Here is a 23,209-nt window from a genome sequence, read left to right on the forward strand (position 1 = left end):
AATTTACGGTGTTATTCATGTTAAGTTATTCATGGTGGTTTTTGCCGTTTTGCATCATCCCCAACATTTGAATTTGCAAGTGAAGAAATGACTGAGCTTATTAGAGCTGCAAGGTGCATCACAATGAATCTAGGACCCTGATGAAGATGTACTTAACTTCTAACACTTTTCATCAGCTCATTCTTACATCACTCATCACATCATGGGTTTCAGCTTTACCATTCTATCAGCTAGGTAATGCATTTAACCAGCCATTTTAAATAGTAAACGTTAAATATGTAAAAACAGAGTATGTACAGCTGATATTTTTGATGGAACTGCAGCAGCGCTATCTCCCAAGCGACTTGTAATATTGTAATCTGCTCATGTTAAAGTTTCTTCTTACTTACATGTTTCAAACTCTTTGTCAGAGAAAATAGCATCAGAGAGACTCACAAACAGGTTGAGCTTGATAGAGCTCAGAGTAGAATACCTGTTGATAAGCTGACACTGTCTAAGCCACACTCAAAAAAACAAAAACAAAAAAACCCTCTCCATTTAATCCCAGAAGCCTTTTAACACATACATGCTTTTTATTTCAATTCTACACACTTTGTGCTATCTTGAAAGCTGCAATTTTAACATGTCTCATAGCTTCCTAGTTTCATATGTTGCTTTCCTCAACAGAAGGAACCTGTCACTTCCTGGACACTGGGTGTCACCATACTGAGAGCAGAAAACATCCTCTCTACAGATTATTGTATGTATAGCTATCAATTTGATCTGAATGAACATGTTGTGATGTGCATACTTTGATGTATGTTGTGATATAAAGAAAGGAATGTCCCAATCGAGTTTTTTCTTCATTTATTTTGTTTTGATTTCTGGATTTGAGGATGTCTGATGAAAGCATAACCCACACACAGCTTTCTTTCAGGACTTCCTACGATGTTCTGTGTAGTATTCCATAGTATTTTGTTTAATGTTTGCAGTAAAGCCTGTCAGTTTGGCTCCATTGTCCGATTATCCATCCATGCACAGCCCCTGATGGAGTATTTCTAAACATAGTTTCTTTTCTCTTTGGCCTTCAGTTGTAAAAAACTTTTCTGAAACTGGTTAAGCAGTTGATTGCATAACATCAAGTGTGATACCGACAGCTTCCACACACATTCTGATCTGCATTTCCCATTGTTCATATTACTTTTGTTTGACAATGAAAGAATGCTTTTGATTTATGCCAAAGTGTTGAAGGCCCTGAAGTATTTCCATATATTCATTAGTAAATGAGCCAAAATCAAAACTGAAATTAAGTGGAAGGAAAAAGAGAAACATAATATATATTCAGCCCCGCGACCCCGAAAGGGATAAGCAGCATAGAAAATGGATGGATGGATGAATATATATTCAGAATTTTTCCACTGAAAAATGAACCCAATCAGCTTCATCGTGACTGTGTAGATGACATGACATTTTTCCAACAAAGCTGTACTCTGACTAGCTTTTCAGGGCCTTTAACAGCAACATTCACATTAATGAGGAGCAGGGCAAATCTTTTATAACCTATGCTTGATATATTAATGATGTCTATTAATCATTTCCATGTTTTCAAACACCAGGGTCTGAGGCAGACTGTTATGTCACCGTATGTCTCCCCTCCACATCTGCAAGCGTCTCCAGGACTAAATCCGTGGCAGACAGCAAAAACCCAGAGTGGAATGAAACTTTTACTTTCAAGGTCAATGATAATCTTGAGGTAAGAGTACTTCAACTGCTCATACATATAACATAGTGACAAAGATATTTCATGTATAAACTGAACACATGTACTGTACGAATTACTCTTTGAAGAGTTTCTCTGTTTGAATATTTTACAACACGTGGCCTAAGAATCATACTTGAAGGGTTTTTCTTGAAGCAGTATATGTAGGATTCAGTCCAGAGCTGTTGGTTTTTCATACAGATAAAACCCTCTGTAAGTTGTGTCTCCTTGAACCTCCTATAAAATTCAGCTTTTGTTCTCATATATCTTCATTAATGGTTCTCTGAGGACATTTTGAATGACTTTGTGCTTAACTCAAAACAAAAATATATGTTTTTTGACAAGTGAAATGTAAATACATATATGCTTCTGTATGCTACAATACGTAAAATACTCTCTACTCTTAGACCCTCGCTGTAGCTACCAGGAACTCTTTGTTATTTGCAGAAAAACCAGACCCTGCTATAAAAACTGTGTTATGCTTCCAGAATACTCTTGAGATGTTACTGTATGATGAGGACTCTCTCAAATTTGACAAGCTGATCTCCACCATAAAGCTTGATATCAGCAGCCTGACTGTAGGGAAAAAAGAAACCAAGGAATTCGTCATAGACCCTCAGGTAAAAATTTCAAACATACCTCCACAGCAATTACACACATTTACATGACATATATCTCAAAATAGCTCCACAATGCAAAAACTGCAGGCTCACATAATAGACAATGTAATAAAAAGTTCATCATGAAATGGCCTGCCCACTACAATAAAATGCTGCGACTAATGAGGTTTGCATCTGGTGGAGTAACTTAAATATTTTGTGCTGCAGCATGAGCACAGAGGTGGTGCAGAGGTAATGCTGCTGTCCACCACTAATAGCACCTCTGGTTGTGTCAACACAAATGTCAGTATTCACTGGAGCACAGACAGTGAGGCCCCCTCCATCATTACCATCACTCATGTGCCCTAGAGCGAGGCTGTTAACTCCCAAACTGTAGACTGGGAGGCAGTCTATAAATCAGACTGCATACCTGTAGAAGCAGACATTAGATAGATCCATGCCTGTATGTGATACGATTACCATGTTTGGTTTCCATCACACATTCACATATTTTCCTGCCATCTTCTCTTTGGTCCCAGGGTAAACTCTGGGTGACCTTTGAGCTGCTGGATGGGTAACTGTTCTTCTTCCATTCCTCAGTATTTCTAAAGTTATGTTTAGTTTCAACTATTTAGCCTTGAACTTAATTTGAAATAATTCATGCTTTGGTTTCTTTCTTTCTTTCTTTCTTTTTTTTTGAGAAAGAAGAGAGAAGGAAGTTGTGGGGCCCCCTATTGAAGTCCCCATAATGGTAAGGTCTCTACATACACACCCTTCTCAAGACAATCTGAATCAACTAACCAAACACAAAAGATGAGTTTCATACATCCATATTTAGCAAAAACTGAAAACACAATGTGGGCTGCACGGTGACGCAGCAGGTAGTGCGCGTGCCTCACAGCAAGAAGGTCGCAGGTTCGATTCCCGGGTCGGGCCTTTCTGTGTGAAGTTTGCATGTTCTTCCCGTGCATGCGTGGGTTCTCTCCGGCTTCCTCCCACAGACCAAAAACATGCTCATTAGGTTGATTGGTGACTCTAAATTGCCCCTAGGTGTGAGTGTGAGTGTGAATGGTGTGTGTTTGTGCCCTGCGATCGGCTGGCGACCGGTTCAGGGTGTACCCCGCCTCTCACCCGTTGACAGCCAAGATAGGCTCCGGCCCCCCTGCGACCCCGAAAGGGATGAGCGGCATAGAAAATGGATGGATGGATGGATGAAAACACAATGTGCATCTTACTGCCTTGACAAGGTTACAACTACTACTTTATACTAGCAAGCAATACCCCCAATATTCAATTTCACATTAAGTTACAAACTTAAAATAAAGTCTACAGCCTACAGACTAACTTAACTTTGGTACCAAGCTAAATAACATTATCCTGGTAACTCATCTTTTTCCTGCTGTCTGCTTCTTCCTTGTTGTTCATGTAAGTGAGTCAGAAACAGTGCACTGTGGGTGGCTCAGAGTTAGGACAGTGGTAACGATAATTTCCCAAAAACAAGATAAGAATGGGTGGAGCCATGAGACCCAGCCAGGTATCTACATGCAGGTAGGTGGGGGAGGGTGAAAGAAGTGAGAGACAGGACAACTTGACTTGAGAAACTATGTCCAGGTTTTTAACACGGGTGTTTTGTTTTTTGTTTTTTCAAAAGTGGCACCATGAGACAGATGTTAAAAAAAATATGTACAACACAGAAAGAAAAAAATGAACATTGAACTTGGCTGAACTGAACAAAACTCAACTTATAGTAATGCATCTTAATGAAATTTAACATCATATGTAAACAGCTACACTCTGACATGCAGCCCCCTGCAGCCAACTGCTTCAATAACCCCCTCGGGCAGGAGCCAGTCTACTCTGTACCACACATGGTGCAGTTGACTACAGATCTAAATCAGCATAATTAACACGTACTTAACCTAAATTACCCACCTCATCCTTGGCCTGTCCCAGTGACATCACTCATGATGTCACCCAGTATACATATTTGCAGGAAGTGTTCGAACAACTTCTGCATCTAGCTGCAAGACATGGAGGGGAGGGTAAGTAGCAAAGAGAAAATGCTTAACTTAACACAGAACTGATCCAATTAACCAAACTAAACTCTTAAACAATACTTTTCAGTCCTTTACTTTAACCAGAAAGGAAGTTAACTATCTACACATAATGTTTACACAAATATTAAACACAAACAAACCAGGGATATACTGAAAATGTATATTAAGTCCGACACCCAGTGTGAGCTTTGAATAATTTGGGGTCTTGGACAAATACAGTTGAGGATCTCTGCTGTACCTCATGTTGTGAAAAGGCTAACAGTACATTATGAAGTGTAATGTTTTCTATTTTATTAGAAATGTTCAATTAATCAATAAAGTGATGTTGAATATACAGTGTAACACAAATGAATGTCGATTTAATGTGTCTTATTTCTCTATGATTGACATTGTTGTCATGGCAACTGCTATGAGTTCTGATATGTTGTTGTTGCGGATTTCACCACCAGAGAATTTGGTATCAGCTCCTAAATCACAGCTAGAGAATGTGTCTTGTTTTCTCTGGGACACAATAACTGGTGTAAATGTAGTTGTCAGTAGAGATCAACCGATATGGATTTTTCAGGGCCAATACCGATTATTAATAATCAAGCGACACCGATAGCCGATATTTAGAACCGATATTTGTTTGCAGTAAAAATGAAATTTTTGGTGTCAAAATTTAGAGTAACACACCTGGGACTAGAATGAATACAGTAAACTGTTTGTTTGTTTTGTGTACACTGAAAAAAAGATTTTAACTTTTTATAAAATAACACAACCACAAAATCTTAATTGAAGTGCCTTTAAGTTTAATTATTTTAAAACAAAAAGTGATGATTAATGATTCCCTTCCCTTTCCCTCAATGATTAAGAGCAAACTAATAAAGAGGATGGCAGGGACCTTGGCTCACTACATTTATTTAATAGCTTTGGTAGTTATTTTTCAGATTAATTTTTACATAAAACAGCATAATGAGTAAATAAAGATTCAACTTTCAGGGGTTCCCAGAGTTTTTCACCTATAGTTCCTTATTTATTATTATATTTATTTATATATATTTAGAGAACTAAAGGCATATTCTGAATCTCAGAACAATAGGCTAGATGTAAACTCTTGTGCTTAGAACTGTGTGTCGTATTACATAAATAAGAATAAGGCACTTTGCAACTGTAAATGCAAGCAATAAAGGCTTCATTACACATGTGAGTTGTAGACACGACAGTAAATTTATTGATTGAAAATGAAACACGCTGAGAATAATCTCCTCGACGATCATTTAACACCAGTAGTTACGTTGCTGCATCATAGTGTAGTGAGAGCACGAGCACTGAGGGAGGCGACTGTAAACAAACAAGGACACGTTAGTGTGTAGTACTGTTAAACTTATAGGCTATAATCACCTCCGGTGTTGGCTATTGATAAACCAGGAACTACCCCATGGGCTGAGACACGTAAGGAGATTTAATATTCCCACAAAGTAATGTTAACCAAAAGGGCCTATATTATTACTGTGCGTCTGGCCCCAGCTATAAAGGGTTGTGGATGTTACGGTCGGTGACAAGGAAGGCCAGGACCCAAATGCAGAGATGAAAAACACTCGAGATTTATTTAAAAAAAGTACAAACAAAAATCTCCTTCTTCAGGGATAATGCTTACAAGCAAAAAAACAAACTAAGAATCACCACAGAGGGGAAAAGACAATAACAAAAACTGATCTAACTTCTTGCAAAAGCAAAGTAACAAAATAACGAGATCTCAAAACTGACTAGGAAAAGTACTGGGATGCAATCTACAAAAAATACTAAACCAAGGGCGACTATGAAAAACCTCACAGTGATAACACCAGCAATCAGGAAACAAGCACAACAGGAGGAGCAAGATCGAGAGACGAGCAGAACCACTAGGCGAGCCGCACACTAGAGAGGCTGAGAGAATAGTCCGGCACAGGAGTGAAGCACGAGGCAGCTTAAGAAGCCGGGTTGATTATCTGATGAGGTGCAGGTGCGACTCTTGAGTGTGCTCCTGTAGTAGATCGGCCCGCCTCTCTCTCCCGCTCCAACCTGCTGTAGGCGTGGACAAGGACAACCAGTATCAGAGAAAAAAGGGAAACACACAGTGACAGAAAATCATAGCCATCACAGCGGCAGTTATAACGTAGCGGTGGGTCATCATACACCTTGTTGAAGTTGTGAACAGTTTCATCTCCAGAGCCAAACAGCGGAATTCTGCAGTTTTTCCTCCCTTATACTTGCTATAGTCCACCTACCGGTATGACGTTATGTCTTCATCATAGAGGGTTTTATTACAACTTCGATTGACTCTGTTGCCTTATCTCTATTGAATCACTGGAGCAGTCGAGGCTTCAGTGTTGATCGGCTGTCACTGACTCACTTGTGCCATGTAGCCAATCAGTGAGGGCTGTGGGCGGGACATTATTACACAGCCAGTAGTGGTGACTTCAGGCGGAGAGATGGCTGCATCAGAGGCAAAAAAGCGCGTTTTAAAAATACATTAATTAATTTTATCGGCTATCTGTGGAAAAAATGGCCAATGCCGATCATCGAAAAAAATGCCGAATATCGGCCGATATTATCGGCCAGGCCGATAATTGGTCAATCCCTAGTTGTCAGAATATGTCTGAGTCAGAAATAAATATGGACTAACTGTCTGAGCCTTGTCTGCGTTGGTTTCATGCTTGGTTGCTGTGTCAATCACAAGAGATGGAGGTTAACTGGTTAAATGTTTTGTTATCACCAATCGTTCTGGATGTCTGATCTTGAATAAAAATCAGAAGCAGACATTTGAGTAATACGTTTGATATAACAGATATTACTACATAGGCTATTGTCAGTGAACAGTTGTTTTTGTTGACGTTTTACACAGCATCCCAGCTTTTTTGGAAGTAGGGTTGTACATATTTTGATCACAATAACTCTTCTTGGCTTTCTTCTATGTGGTGTTGTCCAAAAGCTTCAAACAGAGTTCTGCTGCACTTTTCCAGGAACGGGAACAAAAACTGTCCACCTAACTAGAAGAAAGGTTGTCATGGCATAGGTCTTGTTATAATTGCTTTGTTTGGCTCATTTAACAGAAAGAAGTTGTCTCCCACTGGATCCTGAAAGCCACTGTACTGAAGGCAAACACACATCAATCCAAAGATTACTGTAAGAGCAGCTTTCAGGTCACAGGATTTTTAAGTCACACATTTGTGCTGTGCGTGTTTTTGGAATGACAGTCACTTTTTAAAATCATTTTCTCAGACTTTATTTATTTTTACCTTTTCACATGAGACATATACAGTGACATGCAGAGGGCAGTGCTTTATCATTGCTTAACTGAAACTGGTGTCTGTTTTCATGCTTCTGTCTTTTCTGTCTCTTTGTTACAGGGTCTGAATCCGACTGCTATGTCATTCTCTCTCTCCCCACGGCGACGACAAAGACCTACCGCACAAAAACAGTGTCCAACAATAACAACCCAGAGTGGAATGAAACTTTTACCTTCAGGGTCCCCAGCCAAGTGAAAGTGAGTCCACTCAGTATTAGCATAACATCAAACACAAGCATCTGGCTGACTGTACAGTTATGTTCAGTCGACCTGGAAAAAAAACAGTTCACCTTATCTTTCCTCAGCGGCGTAGCAAGCACATTAATATTCAAATGACAACACTGTGTAGTCTTTTTTGCTACAGTTTTAATGGTGGCTGCTTTAACTTGCTAAGAGTGAGCTCCTCTGCTGTTTCCTCAGAACATTTTAGAGATCAGGATGTACGATGAGGACACTTTGGCACGTGATAACATGATCTCTACACTTATGTTTGACATCACCAACCTCACAGTAGGGAAGAAGGAGACCAAGGTCTTCATCATAAACCCTGAGGTAAAAGCATCAACAAGATATTGAAAATGAGTTGTGCAGCACTTGCTGTAATTGTGATGCATTTTGGTGTGGGACTGATCTGTGACCAGCCGTACTTGGTCAGAAGAAAAAAAGTTGATTTCAAGTGTATGCCATGTTTTTGCGTATGTTAGTAGCGTGAATGTGCTTATAATATGGCCATTAATCAAATGATTATGATTCAAGATTATTCCCGTGTCTATTTCCATATAGACAGAGGACACACTGCAAATAGAGTTTGAGCTACTTGACAGGTAACTGAGATTCAGATATTGCTGTGTTTACATTCTTACAAGATATTTACAGAAATTTTCTCTTATCCTAACACACCTTCTGATCTTGTTCAAAATAAATGTCTTTTTTTTGTAGTGAGGACCAACCGTGTGAATATCTCAGTAATGGTGTCCTTGTGGTAAGACTTTTGACATGGCTTCAGCTTCAGCTTATGTCTAAATAAACACACCCCTCCACCATGTTAGCAAACCCTGACAAAGTATGGATGATCACCAGCTTGGAAGATAAGAAGCCATGGGCCAGTGTGACAAAAATGAAAATTATCAACAGAATCTGAAGAAGTAACAGTTCTGATGTATTTCCAAAAGCGTTGTGCATTGTGCTGCAGAGATATCTACTAAAGTTAGCATGCTAACCAGCTAGCCTCAGCCAGTCCTGTCTTGTAATACTACTTCGTACCTCAAGAGGTGATAGTCTGATAGAAAAGTCCACTGTGGTTCAGCTAGGATGGATGCAAGTTTACAATGTTTCAAAGCCCTCTTAGCTCTTTTAGTCAAAATAAACTCACAAAATGTCAAGAAGGGAAATATTCTGACACTTACTTTCCTTATTAAACAGAAAAATACAACTGTACGCTTTGTTGTAAGACATACTTCATTCAAACTCAGAACAAAAAAAATAAAACTTCTTCTCTTTCCACACTCATTTGACATGGAAATGAAGCAATGCATTTAAGTGGTGATAGTGATTATATATGACCATCAAGCTGCCTCACAACACAGACCAGGAAAGTCCTGATACTTGTGCAAACAATTGTGAAATATGAATGTATCTTGCTTTAACGATCCTAACAAGAGTAACTGTGTCTCTGTGTCTTCCAGGCTGCCCCATTCTCTGCAGTTGATATTGATGTTGACAAGCTATTAAGCAATAAATGTATGTAGGCTACAGTTCTGTCCAATTCAATTAGTCAGGTTGAAATGACTTAAAGCTGTCGCTGTCCTGGTCAAATAGTGTTTTCATTAATTGGAAAGAATGATTGAGCCAGCTTCACAGGCATGAAAGACTTCACTGGACTCTTAGGATTGTAGGGAAAATGACTTCATTGGTGGCCAACATTTAATTTTAAGCTGCTCAAATCAACGTTCTTATATTAACAATAGCTCAAATGACTGTAATGCGAAAGGGTCACTTGTGGTAATGAACGCACAGTGAATTATCACTCAACTTCTCAACTCCATTCCCCTCAGCTCTACAAAGACTCAATGTTTTTCAACTAATAGTTTTGGTTTCACAGCCTGCAAGTTGACTGTTTTAGTCATGGAGCATTCAGCAACCATAGAACCAGATGTTCCCTTGGTTGAAACTAAACAGGAGCTAAATGTAGAATGGATATTAAACTTATACAATGGTTTTATCCATCTTTACATTTGTGTTATTTACAGTGAACATTGCAGCCTAAGTGTGGCTGTTTAGTCTTTGTTGAATATGTAGGTCCTCTCAGTTTTTACAAGCTCAGTAGGCTGTGGAAGAAAACAGTCTGACCAAGAGACATGTACAGTAACATACCACAAATAACAAAAATCAAGAGTCCTTTGAGAAGTCATTTTCAGGACAAATGAATGGCTTTGGAATTCTAATAACTATTAGTAATGACTTATGAAGCAACCCTAAATGCTATTGATCAGTTTTCACAGATATGCATGTGATATTATTCTCTTGCAAATTTCAATTTTTTGCCAGCTATTACGGAAATGGTGGTGGAGCTGAGGGGGGCCTTTCAGGAAAGCCAAACAGTTAATGCAAAGGACACTGCAAAACTGCGCTTCTTCATCAATAGAGACTTGGAGACAGAGCTAAATGTGGAAGTGAGTTTTAACTGTCTGTTAGTGTTATCTGTTTGACAGAAAGAAGTTTTCACCCTCATGCTGTTCTTTTTTAAGAACTTCGTAGCTCTACGCACCTTCAATAAGTGCAACAAAGTAACATTGTAATCAAAATTGCAAGGAATGTTTAACATAACATGTTATTTATCTCTTTGTATTTCAGATGCGTCATTATGCATTTGCCTCTGCTGGTCAAATGCAATCTTCTGTAAATGTCAAGCCACTACCAGCCGAACATGCTGACAAATTGTCCCTTGTTATTGATCAGGTAAGGATTTAGTAGTTTGTGTGCAGCTAAATTAAGTGCTGCCTTTGTATTGGACAACTGAACATATGTAGAGCCAGGCCAAGCTGTTATACAGAGCTGTTATTTTTTATTATTGCCTCAGATGTGTCAAATTAAAATCATCCTCAAAAATAATCACATGAACAATGTTCACCTGGTGGGCTCTACTGAAGCAAGTGCTGAAAGCTGGAGAACCTGTTTGCCTGGTGACACCTAAAGATAGGAAAAATCTTTTACCAGCTAGAAATACCTGACCAAAGTTACCGTAGTCACTCTTTTCTCTTTCACTTCATATTTATAGGAGATGAACATAAGAAATCTTACTTGTTGGCTGTTTATTTGTTTTATAGTTATGTGGCATTTTTTCCTTTACAGGACACAGTGGATTTAGATGTGGAAACGCATGAGTGGTAAAGTGCAGCATTATGGGGACACCCAAATATTACACCATATGTGATTGTTGAACACCACATTCCAAAACCATGGAAACAGCCTCTACGCTTCTGAGAGGGCTGCAGGGATTTGCTCCCATTCTACCACAAAAGCATTAGTCGAGTAAATTTTATTTATATACATCAATCAAATTTCCCTAAAGGGGCTTTCCAAAATGTACAGCATGTGACACTATCGATCCTTAGACCCTCAATTCAGATACAGAAAAAGTGGCCTTAAAAACCCTTTAAAAAGTGGAAGAGGCCTCGGGAAGGACAAAAGGAGAGACAGATGTGTGTACAGAATAGAGTAAAGTGAGCTAGACCATTAATGTTGGCATTCCAGTTCATTCTAAAGGTGTCTGATGTGGTTGAGGTCAGCACTCTGTGCAGGCCAGTCAAGTTATTCCACACCAAACTGGAAAGGCATTCTTTTAAGATTCTTTTTCTTTTATAGAGCTGTTTTTGTGTGCATAGGTACTGAAGTGTTGAAACAGGAAAGGGACTTGGAAGAAAATTTCACTGTCTGTCTAAAAAATAAAATATCACTGTATGATTTTGCATTAAGATTACCCGTCATTGGAACTAAGGGGCCTCTACCAAACCATGAAAACAGCCAGACCAAAAGTGTACAGATATGCGCATCCTTCTGATCATATACAACACAATACTGCACAGGGATGCAACAGACTTGACACTTTTCGTCCAGAAGAGTCAGTCAGTGAAACAGTGCTTTTTGGTTTTGCGTTCTGCTTCACTTGCATTTACCTCGGACGTCCACAGCGAGGAGGAACCTCTTGCAGTTCGTCTGGATTTTGACATCCCACCTCAAGAGAAGGAGTATCTGAAGAAGAGGAAAGGTGTTGTGGCACAGGCTTTGCAGAAGATTTTAGGCCTTGGGTCTCAACTAGAACCTGAAAAGGTAGAGTGCGTTGTTATTACATTATTATTGTTATTTAATAATTCTGATATACTGCAAAATGCAGAGATGTACCTGGTGGTGAAAGATTTAATCAGCACTGAGGGAACTTGTTTGGCAAGGGCTTGAATGTAACTAATGTTATGTATATATAAAAGTACTGTTGCTGTAAAAGTAAATAAATAAAAATGATTTGCTTAAAAAAAAAAAAAGCAATATTATACAAGTGGACTAGACATCATGACCAAGATATGAAACAGCACCATGACATCATGCACTCCACCAACAGAGTTACAAGCACATGTCATTAGAGATGGGAATTGATAAGATTTTTACAATTCCGTTTTCGATTCTGCTTAATAATTCGGTTCTTTATCGATTGTCTTATCGAATCTCATTTGGAAAAAAAGGAAAACAAACAGGTCAATTAGCATCAACTTTGTCAGTTACTAGATTAGAAGTAACATGGCTTTACAAACCCAACAGCGAAGTCTTAAGAGGCCCACAGCCTAGGGCTCCTTGATGGGGTGCCAGGGGGTCCTCAGAAAAATTTATTTGTTTTGAAAATAAATATGAAATGATAATAATAATAAGAAGAAGAGGAAGAAGAAAAATATATCCTCTGTAGAAATTAACAAAATGTAGCATAAATTACTCTGTGACAATTACACAATAATGTCCAGAAACATGTTGAACATTTTTCAAATAGAAATTAAAATTCTCCTTTTTAAAAGGATATATGAGCTGAGCACTCAAAATGTCAGCCAGTGACAAATACAATTTTCGATTCTCATCCCTACATATATGACCAAATACCTGCCAAAGTAAAGACATTACCATCAGCCTCAGCGGTGCTGTGTTTCTTTTATGCTAGTTAGCAAACGTAAGCATGCTAACATGCTAAACTATGATTGCTTAATGAAAGTGACCATGGTGAACATTGAACATTACCTGCTCAAGATCACCATGTTAACATTACTGTTAAGAGCATGTTAGCATGCTGCCGTTAGCATTTAGTGTCAAGCACCACCGATCTGAGAGAACCACATCTCTCTGTCCGCTGCCCAGGTGCCAACTATAGCAGTGGTGGCTTCAGGAGGAGGGACCAGAGCCATGACAGGCCTGCTTGGTAGTCTGAGGGCCCTGAAGGATATTGGGGTCCTGGATGCTTCCACTTACATCACTGGTGTTTCTGGATCCACATGGTGAGAAAACCAGTCAGGGTCCACAGTATTCTAATATCAATCTTATTTTACACAGCATAACATACAAGGAAACAGTGCAGTGAGGCTGTGAATAAGGAGCATGACCTGTTCATGCTAGAAAATAGAATATATATATCTATAGATATAGACAAGAGTCTATATAACAGGTTTTGTTTTGGTTTTTTTTCATTTTGGAATGGACAATGTGTGTCCATCTCAAAAAGAAAATTGTCCCTCCTCATGAAAACTAGTTTTTATTTAGAATTGGCAGGTGTTACTTTCTGCTGGACAGCACTGAAACACCTTTACTTCACCCTCTACATCTTTACTTTATTTTCTGTGTTGTGATTTGATGAAGTTTTTTCTCTGATCTTTTACAAATGTTCTTTGTCTAATTGTGACACATTACGTGCATACATGAGAAGAAAATGAAACAGTGTTATTGTGCTTTATTATATTTCTTTGTCTGATTTGTTTTCAATTAAGCATAAATCTTCCTTAGCCTCATTATGTCACTATAGCTTATGGCTAAATCAGGAGGTCAGGAGGTTAGTGAAAGTTATGGTGGAGCGACAGCCACCCGCAGAGGAGAAACTGCCCATACAGTACCGCTGCTGCCAACAACAGCATATACAGCTAAGACAAGAAATAATCATAAAGCTGATATGGTGATTGTTACAGTAACACTCCGCAGCGCGTACATTATGTTAGCGACTGTGATGTAGCGAATGGACAGATGTTAGCTTGTGTCTAACGTTACTGCTTGTCATGGCAGCCACACAGACGCCGCAGGGAGGAGGGGCTTTGGGGCAGGGCATAAGTATACATTTACCAGGTTACATGAATTGTTTTCAGATCAATGTATTCCCTTAACACTATTTTCCATGTGAACAGGACTATGTCTACTCTGTATCAAGAAGCTAACTGGTCACAGCAGGACATAAACAGTGTCATCTCAGCAGCAAAGGAACAGATGACCAAAAGTGCTCTGAGTGCCTTCTCTCTTGAGAAACTGCAGTATTACAATGAAGAAATGACAAAGAAAGGAAACGAGGGTTACATTGTGTCCCTCATTGATATGGCAGGCCTGGTCCTTGAGCATTTGGTCTTTGGAAGAGTGAGTAACTGAATACTTTGCAATCACTTTAAATTATATATTAATTTGAAATCTTAAAATTAAGGTGAAAAGACTACTTTTTTCCCCAAATAATATTTGTTACATGTGGTTGCAATTACAGGAAGTCACCAGCACACTGTCTGAGCAGCAGTTGGCAGTGGATGAAGGGCAAAACCCTTTACCCATATACACTGCTGTCAACATGAAGGATAAGTTATTGGGCTGTGAATTTGAAGCTGGTAATTATTCTGGAGGATATGTTTAATTTGTACATTAATTTATGTAATGGCTGAAAAAATTATCTTGTAATCCTGAACATATTTAGTGCAAGATAATTGAAGCCCTAGGACATACAGTATAAAGCATATCAAATGGAATTGTTCATAGCTGGACTAAAAACAACTGCAGGTTTAATGTGGAACTGAAGTAAAACCTATGAATGCAATGTTTTTATATGAAATATATCAAGTTTTCAAGTATAAGTCTATATATGGTATAAGTCAAGTATAAGTTTTCAAATGAAATGAATATTACATTTTTTCCAGCCATGGGCATATGTGAATATCCAGCAGGAAGTGAAGTGAAAATTCTGTGAAAATGATTGAATTTGTTCTAATATTATGCAATAATGTAACAAATCGTTTTGACAGAGTGGTGTGAGTTTACCCCCTACGAGGTAGGCATGCAGAAGTATGGGGCATTTGTCAAAAGTGAGTACTTTGGGAGTGAGTTCTTCCTTGGTCACATCATCAAAAGGCACAAAGAAGTCCGCATACCATATCTGATGGGTAAGACCACGGTGTCTGTCACAATGTCCGTACGAAGTACTACAATTCAGATTAAAAGTAGTCAAGTGTTTTATTTTCATTTGTTAACCCTATCAGGAATATGGAGCAGCATATTTTCTGTCAACCTGACTGAGCTTTGGACGCTTGCCACCGGGTCCCTGCCTTCTTGGAGCCCCTGGCTCGGACCAGATATCAGTGCATTAGGTACAGCTGCTGGTGTTTCTATGTAATCTCTTGTAAATCCTATTTAAGACCAAAACCAACAATGTGTCCACATTCCATTTCTCAATTCTTTCTCACTTCCCTACGATTTTAAGCCTCTTTAAAAAATAGTTCACAAATATATACTTTGATTTTAAAAAAAGGTTCAGCAATTTCCTAAAATATCTAGCTGAGCCATCATAATGTTCAACAGATGTCATTCAAGAGTGAATAGTGTGGACTGTTTTAGGAAACTTTGGTGTGCTAGTGAGTACTTATGGTATGGCACAATGATGTTATATGTGGGATGGACTAAAATTCAACTACAGCGTCCACGTTCACCATAATAGCAAACATGTCTGTCACTGCAGTGGTTGTTCATTGATCAACAGAGGTCTTTGGCACAGAGGATTAAGATATTTTAGGGTTTGGTTGCACAATACTTGTTAGTAGGATGAATTTATTGTTGGTTTTGGTCATTTCATGGGATAGTTGACAATAAGAAAAATCTAGACTATTGTCACCCTAATCATTTAAAGTATTTTTTTAAATCATTGCAATCATTCATTGTTTACACAACAAGCCATATACCAGTATTTTAACAGTATTTTGACAGCATTAATTACTACCATAGTCTATTGAAGTACTGACACTTCCATGTTTACATCAGAACTTTCTGATTGACATGTATGTGTTACTAAAATGTTGTGTTCTTTTGACAGAGGTTGACACTCAACCATCAACTCTGGACACATACCTGATAAATCCACTCACTGGCGTCACGCGCATGCTGTGTAATTTCTTCAAAAATCGTCCAGTCCTCGCTGAAATGTACAATTTCATGCATGGCCTCTTCATGCACCTTGATTACAATAAAAACAGCAACTTTGTTGCCTGGAAAGGTAGGCTCTCTCGCTCCTGTTATTGATGTGTTGCTTGCACACAACACAGTCACACAAAATTCATAAACTAGTTATATTTGCTTGAACTCAATATGCTGAATTTGCAGAGTAACTGCTGAGGAGGCCAACAAGAGCGAAAAGTGCAGGACACTCTGCAAAAAACAAATGTCTTCCACAGATACTAAATTCACTTGAATACACAGATATTGCTCACTTCCTTGGTGTCAGGACCCTTACATAGTCTGCTGTTGCAAGGCAGCATCCTTGCATATAATGGTTGCATAAGAACAGACGAGTAAAACACAGAATACAATGGACAGTATGTCTGGGTTGGTTATTTGATTTTCCGTTGACTTGTCCACCAATTCTTGCAACTGGCTGAAAGCTTATTTGTTATTATCTTCTATTTTCTGTCCAGAGACACATCCAGATTCTTTCCCAAACCAACTGACACCCAGGGACCCCACCATGTTCCTGGTGGACTCTGGTCATGTTGTCAATATTGGCTGTGCGCCTGTCCTGCGGCCAGAGAGAGATGTGGATGTCATCATATGTCTGAACTACTCGTGGGATCCAGAGCACATCCTCAGGGTAAACAGAAGGAGGAGGAGCTCATCCCAGAAAGAGACAGAATGGTTCCTGAATGTATTCCATAAATTAATTAACATTACTCTTTATGATCATGTTTAATCTGCCAGGTCCTAGAGAAGACAGCAGCTTACTGCAAAGATCGTAACATCCCCTTTCCAAGTGCTGATTTTGCCAGTCTGGAAAAGGAGCCACAGAAGGAGGTCTACATCTTTGAGGATAAGGAGAATCCCAAGGCCCCGATAGTGGTTCATTTCCCACTGGTCAATGTCACATACAAACACTTCAAACAGCCCGGTATGCCAATTTTAAGTGGCTAAATTTCAGTGTAACAGTCTAGTTATCTTGGAAGTCATGGAACAACAAAGATCTTTTCAAAAGGAAAAATGTTACTGATAATGGCAGGACATGGTTACTTATTTGTAGTATTATTTGTTCATTTTATACCCTTATTGAGAGATTACAGGAAATTTGGGGATATAATGACATACAAGAATTGATGACTGATGTTCAACACAACCACTTGATACATCAACCAATCGCCCTGACAGCTTTATAATTTCTAAATTATTATTGGTCTGCTGAATTACTGCAAATTTACTTGAAAGTCAATGATGCAGCTTCATACTCAAAGATTCCAAAATGTGCCATAGGCCTTAAGATAATCTGAGAGTGGGTGTCACCAAAGCAACACCTTTCACATTACACATAGTCCATTGATATTATTAAAATTAGTGCTGTCAGGCGATTAAAAAAAATAATCTAATTAATTACAGGATTTGTAATTAATTAATCTAATTAATCGCATTTTAATCTCATATCTGCTAAAGGTCCCCAAATAAAGAATTTGAATTCTAGGACGTTACAATTCACTGACATTCACATTACAGCTGGTGAATTCTTTTCATCACTGTAGTTCTCGACGGTAGCTGGAAATTAGAGTCAGATGACGCTATCTGAAACGCCTCTTTTAGGCCTCGTCTCGTCGTGAAATCGGCCTGCAATCAGCAGCAACCCACTTTGCGATTGAGTTTGTCAGTTTTTCTGCCGTGGCTTTGCTCATTCGTTTTCCTAACTCAGCAAGTGTGGGTTGGCGGAGTGAGCTCACGGTAGCACTAGCGGCACTAGCAGCAACTACATGTTTAGTGTTTAAATGATAATTCAGGCTGGAGCTGTTACGGTGATAGGAAAATTCTTTTTTACACAAGGTACAAATCACTGCGTTATTGTTAATAGTCCCGTCTTTGTTCTTTTTATAAATAAACTTGCCGTTCAAAAAGTAGGCTTGCCTCGCTCTCCGGTGTCGCATCCATGTCTGTTGTCACCCTGCTTTTGACTAGTGGCGCAGGTAGGATGCGACCTGCCACTGCAGCCTACGGGTCACTCAAAGGGCCAAATTTAAAATGCTTGCGCATTGACTTGCCACTCATGATTAATTGCGTTAATTTTTATAGCGCGTGAATTTGCAGTGTAATTAATTAATCTAATTAACGCGTTAAACTGACAGCCCTAATTAAAATGCTAAATAGTGCAACTTTCAGACTGCAGCCAATCAACTGACCAATTTCATTTCACTAATTTCATTGTACACATCACGAGTCAGAATATTCCATAATAGTTTATGGCTGCTTTTTCATTTTTCACTTAATGTTGCTACCCTTGTTGTCCCTTATTTATTCTGAAGTGACAACATAGATGGATGGGTTGTATGAAATGAGTTTTAACCAGTTGTATTAATGTCATATGATTTTTCAGGTGTGAAGCGTGAAACTGAGGAAGAAATAAAAGCTGGTGAGGTGGATGTGAGCACCAGCGAGTCTCCATACACCACCAACCACCTGACCTACTCAGAAGAAGATTATGAGACTCTGGTGGAGTTGGCCTCTTACAACATATTAAACAACAAGGAGACCATCCTTGAAGTCTTGCGCAAGGTCCTGGAGATGAAGACATCAAAGATAAAGAAATAAGAGATCAGGAATTAATAGGCCTCTCTTTGCCACACCAAGTTCTTGTATGTTGCCTTATGGTAATTGGCAGACCTCTGTTAAAGCTGACATGTAGCTACAGTTTGAAAGGCCTTCTATAACATATTAAAGCAATGCTCTATGATGGATCTATTATCTACATCACAATTAATATTTATTATAAATTAGTATTGAATCAATGAATTTATTGACGCTTAATATAGTCTGATGTCTTTCTTGAAGTATATGTCAATAAAGTAATTCAAAGATCTCAGTAATGTTTGAAAATTCATATCTTATATATTCTCTCTCTGTGATGTGCCACAATGAAAATATGTCAGTCTGACCTAAACCTCTACCACCTAACTACAATGTCACATTTATACATTGCATATACTGTTACAAATAGAAAATGAAATACATCGTAGGCATACATGAGTGCGTTTTGGGATTGTTAGGAGGTAGAATTTTCACTTTTTCCACAGCCAGGTTAGCTGTTTCCAATTTTGGGCATGGGAAATGAATTCAGTGAATCAGTAAATAATAATAATAATCAGTAAATAATGCTGTTTTCCTCCTGCGTGAATTTTGAGGGAAGGCATATCTCTATAATGGCTGTGCAGAAATGAAAACACAACATTATTTCACTGCTGTATTCCTTTCAAACAGATTTTGTAATCTCAGTGTCAGTGTCTCAAATCTCATGTCAGGTGGGGGAGGCACTCGGTATGAAGAAGACAGAGACACTGCCAACAAAGTATTAACAGTAAGGTTTATGGCTAAGATTTATTCCTAATCAGACAGCCTGGCACTGGTCCAGGCCAAACACAGGCTGTGAGTGGTAAAAGGGGGAGAACATTATTGTTGAAAAATGTCTGCCTAACTGGAGGGACGGCACCGCTTTAAGACTTGGAATTAGATTGTGTTAATGCGTGTGATGTAAAGCTTTGTATGCTATCAAGTCCTCTGGGTCCAAATGGAATTGACGAGAATCTTATAATTTAATTTTTCCTTATAAACTGTCTTTGTGAACTGTGCTTCTGAAGACTTGGTCACTCAATGGATCATTGTAGAACAGTGTTTCCCATCCACTGTGCCACAGCATACTTATGTGAAGAAGAAGAAATCATCAGGTGTGCCGTGGAAGATTATACAATTTCACCTGATTGGTGCTCTAAGTAAGCACCAATCAGGTGATTGATGCTCTCAGGCTTAGAGCACCAATCAGAAGAAAATCTTCCTGTGTGTCTTTCTTCAATTTCTGCAAGAATATCAGCTTTGTGTTCAACTAAACAGGCCCAGGTTTAACACTCACTAAATTGAGTAAACTGAGACTAGATTTACATTATATTTCAATAAATGTACTTTTTGTGACACTTTTTGGTGGTGTGCCTCCTGATTTTCTTACACATAAAATATGTGCCGTGGCTTAAAAAGGTTGGGAAACACTGTTCTACAAGATATAAATCTAAATCACATCACATCAGAGCTGGGGAAAAGCACAATATCAGCCTAGCTCCTCAGGAGAGCCTCTTGCTACTGCACAGGACTGGCTAGTTGACCTAGGAAGCAGCTCAAGTTCCCAGAAAAACCACTACCAACCAACCATTTCAACCACTCAGCCGGCTCCACCAGACCAAGGAATTTTGGAATCTACAAAGCAAGTGGTCCTGCTGGAAATCACAGTCCCCTGTGATGACCAGATTGAAGACCCGCTGTAAACCTGCTGAAGTTTGCTGCTAGGGCTTTGCTGACCATTCATCAAACTCCTTGCAATAAAAGGGCTACAGTGAGGACAAGCCAAGAACATTCTGGAGGCTGCTGAGAAGGCCTTGCGGTGACTGATCCAGACGGGGGATCCATGGATCAGGGTGCAATTTGGGCATGTCAGGGGCTGATCACCACAGATGATTTATTGCTTTGTCCGTGTAGCAGCTATGGTCTGTGTGATGTAAGTGCAATCATCTGCCCACATTTGCCAGGGTCCACTTGCAGAACAAAATAGTCACCCAATAGGTTGTCCATTTTGGAATACATCAAAGCCTTCAAGTTGCTCACTTTGCATGTGTTGCACTGTCATCCACACATGCACTGCTTTGTAAAGATCAACAGAAGCCTCAGTTTAGGGTTAAACTGGATAGAAAGGCTAGATAGCTTACCAGCGCTGTGAGCCAATGGGGACTGACGTCGTCACACGGCGGCCATCTTGGGACAGGAACGCTCGTCCAGTCATAACATTAAAGTCAATTGTGCATGTAGTGCTGAAATAACTATATTTTGCTCAATTTTCAACCGATTTTCAAACGGCTTGGTTTGTCATAAACGTCAGAGATGTGGCTATTTAACTGCATACTTGTGAATAATTATAACCACGGAGTTTATTATGAAAATAGTATAATATTAAGTAGACTAGACAGGTAAAGTAATAGGTATACCCATACACACACAGTAATGATGTTGTCAATATTTATAAGACACAATTGGACACAAGACAAAAAAACATTAAGACACAATTGGACACAAAACTATCTTTCCATCAGTATCAAAGTGTGAAATAGAACAAAGATACTTTAATAAGACCTAAGTACCGTATCAATGCAACTACCTTTTCAGTACAGCTCCCTCCCTCTCCCTCTTGGAGAAACAGACTTGAGTTGTCTACCACCAACAAGAACGGCAAGACCTTTACTGAAGCTCAAAGCAAGAAATAACTAGGGCCCCGTTGGGGCTCTGGCGGGCCCTCACACTCGCACCGCCACTCCTTGCACTTGCGACCTTTGGCCTCGCCCTCTCTTTGCATGCAGCTCTTCATTGATGAGGTTCTTGGCTTTCAGCTCCTCCAGAAGAGCCTTCATGTTCTTCTTGGCCCTCCTTACCCTTGCCAAGGCATTGCTCTTCTCCCGCTGAAGTTTACACACTGTTGCCATGGCTGCATCAAGTTTGGCCTTAAGAGCCTTTGGGGAGGAAGGGAATGCATACTGGTGGTCAGGGGCCTTCCTCTTCTGACTCCTTTGCCTCTCTCCAGTGGCTGCCTGTGGCTTTGAAAAAAAAATAATACAATAAATAATAAATAAATATATAATGAAGTTAATTAGGGTTAGGGTTAGTTCATTTGTTAGTTGACATTCCTCATGTGTACAAATACTCACAATATCAGGCGGAGGTTGATCCTGCTGGGGGTCCATGGGCAGGTTTTCTCCTGCTCTTCTAGAAGCGGTTGTGCTTCTTGGTGCTACCGGCTGAAAAAAATAGTTAAATATTCAATTGATGTGTAATACACATTATGTATTGCTAAACTTGCAGAGAGTGTGACATTAAATCACATTTAAATATCGATGTATCCATCTTTAACACCTTGTATTCTAGTTGGCCAATTATACACATACCCTCTGAAGATGAACAGGGAAGTTGAAGATAGTTGGAACAGCTCCAGCTTTGAGTCTGACAGTCTGCCCTGTCCTGTCAAAATCTTCATTGCTGAAGTGTTCACTGCAGAGCAGTGATCTATCGTTAGCCACGAAACCATCCCTTCTCAGGGCACGCTTCCACTGTCTCCTGCGCTCGCTGCATTTGGGAAACCTTACAAATGGGAGAAATAGTAGTCATATATAAATGATTGTTAACCTTCCACCTTTATTTCCTTCATCATTGAGGGTATGGACAAAAATACAGTATAAAATATATTATCATTTTGATTCTATGTACTGCATGTATGCAAATATATGTAGCCAATGTAGATATTGAGAATTAGACATAAGAAAATAATCAGAATAAAAAGATGAAAAGTAGGTGGAAGAAACATTCTTAAAAAGCCAGGGTCAATGGCAATCTTGTAATATTGTCTCAGTCACACTGTTCCTGAGTAGCAGAACGTGTATTGTACATAACGAGTATCCTAATAATAGTCATAATATTTTCATATCTTACTTGTGAAAGGTGATCCCACGCGTCCTCGTTTGGAGGCTCCGTGCGTTGGTGCAGCCGTAGGCGGCACAAAAATCAGGCATTTTCACGATATCATTATCAGAAGTTCTGTAAACAAAAAACCAACAAAGTAATCTAAATGTAAAGATGTTTTTAAGAAACCAAACCACTTGGAAATCATGTGTAACTCAAAGCTATGTTGAAACGAAAGACTAATCCTGCCTCTCCCACCAATTTACAATTGCTTGGTGACTCACTTATGACCTCTTCACTGCTAGCCAGCAAATAAATACAACCACGTCCACAAAATGACATTTAGACAAAAGATTAGGTTGTCAAGAGACGTTATTGGTCTTAGGGAAACCTGTTAATAATTGAAAATGTCGACTTTGGTATCACTTTTGAGTTGAGGGCAGCCATGAAACACACAGCTATGCTGCAATATTAAGCGTTTCTCAAAACGTGAAGCTACAATTTAAACATCAGC

The 23,209-nt window shown here is 39.1% G+C and overlaps 2 protein-coding genes across 2 annotated transcripts; one reads left to right on the plus strand and one right to left on the minus strand.

The window, feature by feature from the left end:
* Nucleotides 1-2,227: 2,227 nt before the first annotated feature.
* On the plus strand, nt 2,228-18,844 carry pla2g4f.1 (phospholipase A2, group IVF, tandem duplicate 1). The gene is made up of 22 exons (XM_070977884.1): nt 2,228-2,358; nt 2,877-2,911; nt 3,043-3,088; nt 7,469-7,541; nt 7,766-7,902; nt 8,125-8,256; nt 8,488-8,528; nt 8,644-8,686; nt 9,390-9,444; nt 10,252-10,376; nt 10,558-10,662; nt 11,056-11,090; nt 11,895-12,033; nt 13,099-13,235; nt 14,130-14,352; nt 14,474-14,591; nt 15,003-15,140; nt 15,237-15,344; nt 16,064-16,243; nt 16,662-16,834; nt 16,942-17,128; nt 18,587-18,844. The coding sequence occupies exons 1-22, from the start codon at nt 2,239-2,241 to the stop codon at nt 18,799-18,801; spliced, it is 2,565 nt and encodes an 854-aa protein (XP_070833985.1). The 5' UTR covers nt 2,228-2,238; the 3' UTR covers nt 18,802-18,844.
* Nucleotides 18,845-21,539: 2,695 nt separating this feature from the next.
* On the minus strand, nt 21,540-22,805 carry LOC139341489 (THAP domain-containing protein 2-like). The gene is made up of 4 exons (XM_070978041.1): nt 22,726-22,805; nt 22,185-22,377; nt 21,948-22,037; nt 21,540-21,800 (listed from the first exon to the last, which is right to left on the minus strand). The coding sequence occupies exons 1-4, from the start codon at nt 22,803-22,805 to the stop codon at nt 21,540-21,542; spliced, it is 624 nt and encodes a 207-aa protein (XP_070834142.1).
* Nucleotides 22,806-23,209: the final 404 nt, after the last annotated feature.

Source organism: Chaetodon trifascialis, chromosome 13, assembly GCF_039877785.1.
Source record: "Chaetodon trifascialis isolate fChaTrf1 chromosome 13, fChaTrf1.hap1, whole genome shotgun sequence".
NCBI classification, from domain to species: domain Eukaryota; kingdom Metazoa; phylum Chordata; class Actinopteri; order Chaetodontiformes; family Chaetodontidae; genus Chaetodon; species Chaetodon trifascialis.

Excerpts from the sequence above, each read along its gene's own strand:
- pla2g4f.1 (XM_070977884.1), top strand. The coding sequence starts at position 2,239 with ATGTTACTGTATGATGAGGACTCTCTCAAATTTGACAAGCTGATCTCC. Across the intron at positions 9,445-10,251 it reads CAAGCTATTAAGCAATAAAT|CTATTACGGAAATGGTGGTG; the intron begins GTATGTAGGCTA and ends ATTTTTTGCCAG. Across the intron at positions 16,835-16,941 it reads ATCCAGAGCACATCCTCAGG|GTCCTAGAGAAGACAGCAGC; the intron begins GTAAACAGAAGG and ends TTAATCTGCCAG.
- LOC139341489 (XM_070978041.1), bottom strand. The coding sequence starts at position 22,805 with ATGCCTGATTTTTGTGCCGCCTACGGCTGCACCAACGCACGGAGCCTC. Across the intron at positions 22,378-22,725 it reads CGTGGGATCACCTTTCACAA|GTTTCCCAAATGCAGCGAGC; the intron begins GTAAGATATGAA and ends CCCATTTGTAAG. Across the intron at positions 22,038-22,184 it reads TCCCTGTTCATCTTCAGAGG|CCGGTAGCACCAAGAAGCAC; the intron begins GTATGTGTATAA and ends TATTTTTTTCAG.